The 10670-nt window shown below is 42.8% G+C and overlaps 1 protein-coding gene across 1 annotated transcript; it reads left to right on the forward strand.

Annotated features, from left to right (window-relative positions):
• Positions 1 to 598: 598 nt before the first annotated feature.
• Positions 599 to 10369, forward strand: SPATA2 (spermatogenesis associated 2). The gene is made up of 3 exons (XM_034787553.1): positions 599 to 717; positions 5849 to 6276; positions 9006 to 10369. The coding sequence occupies exons 2-3, from the start codon at positions 5959 to 5961 to the stop codon at positions 10257 to 10259; spliced, it is 1572 nt and encodes a 523-aa protein (XP_034643444.1). The 5' UTR covers positions 599 to 717; positions 5849 to 5958; the 3' UTR covers positions 10260 to 10369.
• The last annotated feature ends 301 nt before the right edge of the window (positions 10370 to 10670 follow it).

Consider the following 10670-nt stretch of genomic DNA (forward strand, 5'->3'; position numbering starts at 1 on the left):
CTTAGTCAGTGCCTCAAAGCCTGATCCAACTGCACCCTCACCAAACCAGGCTCCAGATGAACTGGACTCTAGTTCTAGCCGGGCTGGCAGTGGCCAGGCATGTCCCAGGACAATCAGTGCCCTGCCGTCGGAGTCGCCCTGTTCTGAAAAGCCCAATTTTGTTCAGCAGGCCGCTTCCAGCCTAGGCCCTGCTGGGCGGGGTAGCCAGGCCCCAGGTACCCTGCAGGCCTAGAGGGAGAGCCCTCAGGGTAGGAGAAAACCTGCCAGAGGCTACTCTAGCCCTTTAAATCCTTCTCTATGACATCACACGCGAGATTACGGTCCACGAGCGGCGCATGCGCAATGAGAACATGCAGCCGTATTACGTCACTTGTCTCTAAACTGATTTGCTGCCGGGTTGCGGCTGCCGCTGTTTCGCTTCGGCTGGACAGAGGAGCATGCGGGTGCCTCGCTGGGGGACGGGGGGGGGTGGGTAAGAGAGAGGAGCGGAGAGCTCCCTTGCGAGCTAAGGCTACTGTCGATTGCTTCCCGAGAGCAGTGGGCATGCGCCAAAGCTCTTCCGGGTCCTTACGCTTCCCCACTCGCCCCACAGGGGTCACTTCCGGCTGCTGGAGGGAGGACGGGGGTCTGTATCCGGGGCACGGGCGGCTTCCTGCAGGCGGGTGGCAGTGGCGGCTGGTCGCGCGACCCGGACCCGGTTTCCCCTCGTTGCAAGCTGTGAGTGAGGCGGCCCCAGCTGGGGAGAGCCCCGACGGGGAGCAGGGCCCTGTCCCAGCTCCAGCTCCCCCTCCCCGGGCGGCCCCTCTCGGGTGCCGGCGGGTGGCTCCGGGTCATAAGCGCTGCGGGTCCTTGTCGGATCCCCGCTTCGCCCGGCTCTCATGCGCCTACCGGTGCGGGGTGCCCGGCCTGCCCCGCTGCGGGCCCCCGGGGCGCGGGCTCTGGGTTTCGCTTTCACTAGCCGGGGGAGGTTTGTATAGCGAGGCACAGCCCTGTCGCGCAGAGCCCCGCCAAGCACAGGTGCAGAAGGGCCCGAGAGATCGCGGGCTCCCCTTGGCCTCCCCCAGCCCCAGTAATGTAATCGGAGACTTCCTCCTCGGGAGAGGGCGGGCTGAGAGAAGATGCCTCTAAGGGTGTAAAGATCTGCCCATGGAATTATTGTGCAGAAGTTGTATGTCCTGCGTTGTGCAGGAGGTCAGATTAGGTGATCCCAATGTTCCCTTCTGGCCTTGGGATCTATGAAAAAAACTTATAGCACGATGTAGTGTATACAGACAAGGTTCTTCCATGGACTATCTCATGCACACACACCCCTCCGCTCTCCCCCCAGCACCAAATGGCAGCAAGTCTCAAAGCCCAGTCAACAGACTTGGGCTCACGCTGTCGGGCTAATGGTAGCTGTATAGATGTGCTGAAGCTCTGAAATCCAGGGGGAGGTAGAGAGGTCTCAGAGCTTGAGTTCCAGACCGATTGGGGAAAATCTGCATTGCTACTTTCTGTAGCCTGGGTCAGTTGACCCAAGCCCTGAGGCTTGATGCTGTGGTGTTTGGTTGGTTTTTGAGTGTAAATGAACTCAGAAGAAGCAGAGAGGACGGGAGCCCATGCAGATAACTGAAGGCCAGCAATGATTTCTATTAAAGTTTCCTGACTTTGTACCTGGCCCAGGAAGGCTCTGAGGCAGAATTAGCAGCAGAGTTGGCTGATGATTAGCAGTGGAAGAATAGTCCAGGAGAATGCTTTCTTTGAAAATGTAGAATTGGTAACATGTTAAGTGAGGAGAGAGGGAGAGAGCTTGGTTTTTCCAAACAGCATATTATGGAACCAGGATTGAGAAGGATGCCAGGTTAGATCAGGATTTCAATCCATTAGCTATAGGTTCAGAAACTGAGCTGGGTACACCGGATCAATTTATTTTATAGGTTCAGTTGAATTCGGTTTAAAAAAAAAATAGCTGCCGGCTCGATGAGACCCTGTTGCATGAGCCTCCAACCTCAAATTGCTATTCAGGGGATATGCCTGTGGGTTTGTGGTAAAATTATTTTGATGGTTCAGCCACATTTCATGCTGGGTAGCTCAGTGTAATATGAAAGCTATGTTCTCGCTGTCTGGGTCAAGGAATCCCTCTTATAAAGTCCTGATTCAAAGAGCTAATGAATATTTTGAATGGTACCTATTTGAGTAGTTAAGAATTATGGCAGAAATAGCAGAGGGATTTTCTTCTGTGGGTCAGGGGATTTTTCTTGTCAGATGCTTTAGAAACCATTTTAAAGACCAATGTAAGACTGCGTGGGTTTTATTTATTCTTAGTGGGACAGAATTATTTGACTTCCCTATAGATTGGCAATTTCAGAGCAATGATAATTCAGCTTTTTCTAATGTAATCACAATTCTGAAGGTGGCATATTTATTGTCTTATAATAATGCTTAATATGTCAGCTATCTTTCTTTAGCTTTGTCATTTGAAGAGTTTTAGTACTTCTGGGACAACACTTCTTAACTGAAATACTACAGTTTATAAGCAAAGTGATGGCTTTGATTGAGGGTGATACATAAATGTACCTTGTAGGCTTCTGTCTTTTAATAAACTTAATCATAATCTAGGATGCCTTAACATTCAAAAACATTTTTGTGGTGTTAAGCATTTTCTTGTGCTCAATACAATACTCTTCTTTTTTTTAAGTGTTGGTGAAAGCCTTAGAGACTGAAATCCTATTTCAGCCTCATAAAGGTGACAGCATGAGTAGCAGCATATTGTAAACTTTCCTCATGTTGCTATGACTGTATTTCACTTCTATGCTAGAGTAACTGTTCCTTGGATTGAAAGGGACGCTGAATCTCTCTGGCCCTTTCATTTTTTTATTTCTGTGCTGAGACTTTGATGAAGTCTCATCAAGGTGATGAAGGGGGACAGATATATTAGTGGCTTTCTTTGTGTCCACTAGGAACTGGACTAAGATGACAGATCATAGTATGTAGGTTATCAAATAGCCACGAGAGTTACAACTTTCAGGCCTTGGCTACACTGGCAATTCACAGCGCTGCACTTGCTGTGCTCAGGGGTGTGAAAAAACACACACGCTCGCTTGCAGCGCTGCAAGCTATTCCCCTCGGAGAGGTGGAGTACTTGCAGCGCTGCGAGAGAGCTCTCGCAGCGCTGGCGGTGCGACTACATTCGCGCTTCACAGCGCTGCCGAGGCGAGTGTAGCCAAGGCCTCAGTGAGTGACTTGCAACCGCTCAATATTCTTTAACAATCTTCTGAGCCAAGTAAAGTCATTGCTATACAACCAGATTTATTTGTGCACTGGATTTCTTATCAGTACTGTGACCATGTATGGTTGAAAGTAAACTGTTGCCATCTGACACCTGTTAGAACCCACCTGCTGATTAGTGAGCTGTTAAAGATAGGATTTTTCATGGAGTTAAACTGTAAATGCTGAGAGGCAAAACAAGAGTTCTCTTGAAAGTTGTTGGCTTCTGTTTAAGGCTTTGTCTACATTGGCACTTTCATTGTTACTTTTGTCGCTCAGGGTGTGAAAAAACAAACCCCTGAACAACAAGTTTTAATGACGGAAAGTACCCATGTGGACAGTGTTTCGTTGGTGTGAGTCGTGCTCCCAGTGACAATGCTACTGCCCCTTGTTGGAGGTGGTTTTATTTTGTCACTGGGAGAGCTCTCTCCTGGTGACAAAGAGCAGCTACCCTGTGCACCTTACAATGGCACGGCTGCAGTGGCACAGCCACGCTGTTGTAAGGTGTGCAGTGTAGACATAGCCTTAGTTTCTCATATTTTGATTTTCAGACATGAGCTGGTGAACCCTGGCATGCCCACAAATGGCAAGTCATGGGAGCTGGAGATGATTATGAATGTCACAGTTCATAAGCTTTTTACAAAGGACTTACTTGTCTTTAGGGGACTTCCTAATCGTAATGCCCCATTCATGAAACAAAGCTGCTGTATCATACAACTATTGAAAATAGAGATGGAGGCTAGGATAGCTAATCCAGCTCCATTCTAGGGCAGGATTGTTCCCTGTTTTTTAAATCTATTATCCAGACTGGTTTGAAAGTCCCCGTTGATTGGAAACAATCAGAGCTCTTTTGCATAGCCTAATGATTTAATTTGGGAGGGAGGTGGTGATCGAGTAGTGGCATTCTGCTGCCTTTGTTCAGTTCTGTTTTATACGAATAAAGAAATAACTTTAGGGAAGGGGCAGTAAACTCATCTTGTGGAGAAGACTCAATTGCATTTTTATTTATGGATCTTGGGTTGAGGTATGAATTTAGGATTCCATATTCCCTGTATTTCCCAGCAGAACTCTCACTGATTTCAAGAGGGAAGCTTGCTCAAAGATCGCTTGTACACAACTTCTAGCTTGTTGTTTGTTCACTTCCTCGTTGTTGTATTCAGCATTACTTGGTGAAAGAATATTCTTGAATTTGGGACCATTGAAATTTCTGCCCTTTGTTTCTCCTTCTTCTTCCTTAACATCTTCCTGATGCATCTTCTGTCCAGCAGCAATTCTAACCCTCCCCCCCTGGCTTCATTCCCATCTGCTAAAATGATCAGCAACTGAATAATTACTGATGGCATTTACATGGGCTTAATGTGGGTTGGGGAGTTTACACTTTTGAGTCATTGTTTTAGGCTGACTGCAGACTCAGAAAGACAAACACTCCATTGACGTACATTTGGCTCACAGTTGGGAGGTTTTCACAGCCATAAGGACTAGACGTGTACTTTCTTTAAAAATAAGAGGTTGTATTCTGTAGAATCTGGACGACATCAGGGCAACACAAATACATCTCTGCTTTGGTAGCATTTGGAAGCCAGTGTAAAGGGCTTGCCTATGCAGGAGACATCAAATCACTAAAGTAGAAACACACATATTAGTACACTTGTAAAAACCTTAAGTAACGAAGATTTTGTACTACACCAGCATAACAGGTCCCAGCAGGGCCCATAATAGCTGTTAAAAGTAGGGATCCCAGCCTTTTGATGTAACTGCAAGTTTCAGGCTAAAATCTTGGCTGTGCCACTTGCTGCCCACTGCCTCCTGTTCAGTTGCATGCAAACTCTTCCACAGTTGTGAGATGAGTATCGAACAGCCCCACCTCCTTGGCAGGCTAGGATATACACAGCTGGATAGGATATCAGTAGCACACAGAGGCTCACAGATAAGGTACAGCTAGAAAGACTAGAGTGCTGGGCTGTGAAGTCCATGCAGTTAGAGAGAATCACAGCAGAAGTCCTGAGTTAAGTAGAAAGAACCCTTTTGGAGCAGTTCATGTTGTTTATATATTTTTTTCTGGAGAAAGCAAAATAATAGATGAATAGTCTCTGATTGTAGTTCTCTTCATGCAATTTAACTCATTAGTCCCCAGAACAGTATAAACAGGTTACTTTGTTTTCATCGCACCATGCCCTTGCTTTTAGTCATCAAACCATTCTATTCTTATGGACCAAAAAGCATCTCTGCCTTCTTTAGGCTCATGTGCACCTAATTTCTTTGGGGCTAAGGCTGCCTTGGCTCAAAGAGCCAGATGGGACTTGGGAAAATTGTTGTGGACTCATTGCTGGGATTTAACTCCCAAATGTCTATATCAGTCTCTGGCTTGGCTTTGTTCTAGGATGCAGTTGGAAAGGAGTGTATAATGTCTGTGAAGGGCTCTCCATGGGGCACCAAAAGACCAGTACGCCTATTACATGGTTACAGAAGCCTGAAAAGTTTGTTGTTGGGATCCACTGCTCTGTGCACACTTCTGCAGGCTCCTGTGGGTATGTGGAAATTACAGGCATGCTGGAGTAGTACAGCTGTAATGACTTGTCTTTGTTTTTTCTTTTTATTCCAGAAGAATCACGATTACTGAAAACTTGTAAAAGGCTCTGTGATCCGTCTGTTGCAGAATAACCATGGAAGAGACGAGGTAGCCACCCAAGAGTGAGCCAAAGTCCTATTTCAATGGATACGAAATATAAAGACGATTTATTTAAGAAGTATGTACAGTTCCATGAATCCAAATTGAATGCTTCTGACAACAAACAGCACCCTGTTAATGATGAATATCTGCGAGTGGCAGCATCAGCCTTACTCTGCCTTCCCAAGATTGATCCCTTTTATAGATTCCGGTTGATTAAATTTTATGAGATGGCTGAAAATTCACTAAGATCCCTGAAATCCTCAAATTTACGTTCTCTCCATACTGCATTTGCTATGCTGGAGATGATAGGAATTAATCTCTTTCTTTACCCTTGGAAGAAGGAATTCAAAACTATAAAGGTAAGAAGTTTCACATGTGGTGGTAATACATTAGAACAATGATTTGTAGTTTCATCTAACTTTATTCCTGAATATTTGTTGCGTTGCTGAAAGGTGACAGACAGGCAGTCCTGGAGTCTGAAATCCTCTCTGTATCCATAAAACAGGCAGAATCCGGGCAAGCATCCCCCTTCCGCTCCCTGCCATTGGCCTACTGTTGTATCCTGACTTTGACAGCGAGGGAATACCACTAGGGTGAATGGATAGTTGACTTCTAAGTTCAGTCAATATTTGCCCTTTCTGTGCCCTTAACTGCTATTAATTTAGCACTAATTGCAATGTGCGGTGTTTTGTGAAGTGGACACTTGTTTACCAGGAATTGGATTGGAAACCTCAACTCATTTCACACTGGCAAGCAAACGTCTTTAGTTTGCTTTAAGAACATCTTTCTTCATTCCTGATCACATGGAACCTTGCTTTTTTTTTTTTTTTTTTTTTTTTTTTAAATGTCCTTTTAAATTCTTTACCTATGTCAGGGTCTTTGTTTGAGATTGATAGTATTTCAAAAGCCTAATATACTTCTCATCATCTTTGCTATTTGTTTAATAATTGCATATAGCTCAGTTTAGATCATGGTAGCAGACTAGTTAGCTTCTCTTCCACTGCCAGTTTTGAGTCTGTCTTGTCTTTCAGTTTTCATTTATACTGGATCAAAGCTGCAGTGTTTGAGTTGTGAACACTACAGGTGATGTTTTAAATCCAGACAGAAAATTGTTTTTGAAAGTTTCATATAAATACTTCTAATATAGCCTTACAAAGCATTTTTCTATACACTAAACTATTTGACAGTGTCCTTTTATAAAAAAAAAAAATAAAATAAAAAATGCACTGTGCAATCAGTAGTTTCTATTACATCTTTTAGGGGGGGAATTATTCCAGACTAGTAGAACTCTCCATAGGTCTACTTTCTCATTGCACTGAAGTCCTGATAAGTAAGATCTTGACTATTCCAGTCTAGGGCACCTCTTGGGATGCTAACAATGTAGATGTTGGTCATGTATTGTCATTCTTTTTACCACCATGTACAAGGGTGACAGAGCCAAATCATTTCCACTTGTGACCCAATATAGGGTTTGAACTCCAGTCAGAGCAAACATCTCAGGTATGTTGCATCAGAAGGGATATTTCTTATGGATCCATCCATATGTTTCCTCATCCCCCACAAGCCTTACTGTAGACTCTTGACATATGATTAAGACTTAAGAAAATGTAGAATGTGCCTTCCAAATCAAACACTGTGAACCATCATCCTCTTTGGAGTCAGTTTTGTCAACAATATTGATGGCTGTTAGCTCTGCTCAGACTGAAATATTTAACCCACTGCTACACCTCAGCTCAACGTTTGAGATTTTGTTTAAAAAAATAATACTAATAAGTTTTGAAGTGAGACACGTCTTCATTAGCTTTTTGACACATAGTCATCTGAAAGAAAAACTGTAAGCATGTTGTACAAATTGATCTGAGTGAACTCTCTGCTTTAAAATGTTATGATTATCCCTGGCCAGATATTTGCATTAAGCTAAGCAGTTCAGAAGAAAGGTCAGTTGTTTCCCAAACATAAAAGATAAGTTTGGGACAGTGTTTCACAAAGTTGCAAATGATTTATTTGGCTGCTGTGTTTTTCTGTCTGAATCAGTGAGCAAGTGCTCATTGAGTTTCTCAGGGCGGGGAATCTCCCGTGGCCTTGGATTTTTAGAAAAGAGAGTGTGTACCTAATAGGCCTTTGTAAAAACTGCCCTAGAACATACTTGTATGTACATGTTTGTTGCATCTTAGGCTTGTATTTTTAACTTCTTTCCCAGGAGACTTGCTCCTCTTCTTGAGGGATTTTCTGTCCTTAATAATTATTAGCATGTGAAGCACCTTTCATCTGAAGCAACTTGTAAATGCACGTAATCAATGTTACGTCCATTACAGATAGGGCAGCTGAAGCACAGATTATTGTCAATGCTTCATGGCTGCAAAATTTGCTATAAAATCCATCCTTCCTCCAAATATGAACTGTCATTTAAAAATGTTTGAAGCACTTATAGTATGAAGAAAACCTTTGAAATGTGAACAGCATAAACCAATGCAGCACTCTGCTGTCCAGTCTGCAAACATCCTGAAGTATTTGCTGAGATTTGAACTAACACTGTTCATTTCAGTACATTTAAGTTTGAAATCGGATAAGATTTTAATGTCAACATGAACTATTTCACTGACTGCTTTAGCAGAAACATCCAGTTAATTTTGTGATCCCATGTTCCCAATATGGCCACAAGATTCTTAAATATTTAGCTGTCCGCTACCCACTTCTGAAACCTCCATCTTTCCCCCACCAAAGCTTATACAGTGCAGTTGTGTTGTAAATTCAATTTCTGGTACTTAAAACTGGAATATTTAAGGGAAGCGTAAAATAAACAATATAATAACAAGAGGATTACATGTTGATCATATTGTCTTCAAATTTAAGCAAAACCTTCCTTTTTTGGATTTATCTGAAGCTGATGCAGAATTTTTAGTCTGTCAAACAGGAGAGCTGCCGAATTTGGGTTCAACTTCCATGGAGTACATGTAGTCTTTGATTGTCAGAGGTTGATTAGATAGGACTAACAAGGTACCTATATTGTACCCAGCACTGTAGTGTCTGAGCATCTAGTCTGCCACTGAGGTTATAACTTAACTTTCCTTTATTTTCCCCCTTCCAGACCTACACGGGACCTTTTGTTTATTATGTAAAGTCCACACTACCTGAGGAGGATGTAAGACAGATTCTGAACTACATGGGGTATGTCCAAGAACTGGGAACCATGTATAAGCTCAAAGAGCTGGTTGATGCCTTCCAAGTGAAAATGGTTTCATTTGAACTCTTTTTGGCAAAAATAGAGTGTGAACAACTGCTTGAAATTCACTTGCAAGTGAAGGATAAGGGTTATTTGGAGCTTGATGTTGTAAATGAGCGAAAAAATAGCAATGAAGATGTTAGAGGCTGCTCAGAAGCTATGAAACGGCGCACAGAATGCAAAGAAAACTTGAACACTTCTATGGCACGCATGGTTCTTCAGAAATCTGCTAGTGAAAGAGCCTCTAAAGTTTACTTCAAGCCAAAAGTAAGCAAGCCTTCTAAATCCGTGGATACATATGACAGCTATTGGGAAAACAAGAAACCACCATTGATGACTTCGTTGAGTCTCAGAAAAGAACCAATTTTGGTTGATACAGAAGATGACATTAAAGATGAAATAATACGTCCATCACCATCTCTTCTTACTATGTCAAGCTCTCCACATGGGTGTTCAGATGAATTTCTGCCAATTTCATCCCATCCCAATGGCATGTTAAGAACAAATGTCCCCTACAACTCCTATTTTTCTGCTCAAGAAGACTTAGACTTATATACTGATCCTGATTCTAGAAGTGTGTTAAATTTTAAAAGACAAGAAGTTAGTAAACCTGATGTATGGCTAATAAGAAATGATGCCAATCCTATTTACCACAAACGTACGCATCTAGCCAAAGAGACAACTTCCCTGAAGTGCCAGAATTGTGGCATAACTTGCGGCGCTTCTGTTTGCCAAAAGTGTGACAATCTGCTCATCTATAGGCAGGAATATCCAGCAGCGAAACAGAGCAGTTATTCAATCAAAACAATTCCAAATGATGGCTTGTCTCCTGGCTCTGCTTTAAGAGAGAAATCTCAGTATGCATTACAGACTCAGAGTCAAGAAAGAGCTGCTCAGCTCAGTTCAAAATCCAAGCCTTCAGGCACCCTGCGCTGTGGCTTCTGTAACCGATCTGGAGCTGCAAACACATGCACGTTCTGTTCAAAAGTCTCATGTGATGCTTGCCTCAATGCTTACTATTATGATCCTTGCTGTAGAAAGAGTGAGCTACACAGATTCCTGCCTAACAATCAATTAAACTATAAATCAACCCAGCTGCCCCATCTTGTTTATAGATAGACTTTGAAATTCTGTGTTTGAGGGGAGAAACAAGGGCTAAAAACACATGGAATTTTCTGATTTCACTGGTAACAAATATGGTACTGACCTCTTTATATATAAATATTTAACAAAAAGATGTGTCCAGTTTTTGGAAATACATTTCAATGATTAGGTGCCAGTTTCATTTTTAGTGGCTTCACAAATGCTGTGTATACATTAGAGTTCATGCTGCTACCATGTAGGTGATTCTGATCTGATAACTGCTTTTCAATTTAGATGGGGGAGAAGAGCACATTTTCCTTTCAAACTTGGCAGCTGTTGCACTTTAAGTGACACCACACATTTGTTTTTACATTGTAGTTATTGCCTCACCCAAATAAAACTACATCAGAGTATAAAATCAAGAAATTAAGAGCAGCGTTTTCAGTG

This window comes from Trachemys scripta, chromosome 12 (assembly GCF_013100865.1).
Source record: "Trachemys scripta elegans isolate TJP31775 chromosome 12, CAS_Tse_1.0, whole genome shotgun sequence".
Lineage (NCBI taxonomy): Eukaryota > Metazoa > Chordata > Testudines > Emydidae > Trachemys > Trachemys scripta.

What these genes read in the sequence shown, in the direction of transcription:
- SPATA2 (XM_034787553.1), top strand. Translation starts at nt 5,959, where the DNA reads ATGGATACGAAATATAAAGACGATTTATTTAAGAAGTATGTACAGTTC. An exon ending in AGGAATTCAAAACTATAAAG is followed by an intron (nt 6,277 to 9,005) that starts GTAAGAAGTTTC and finishes TCCCCCTTCCAG; the next exon opens with ACCTACACGGGACCTTTTGT.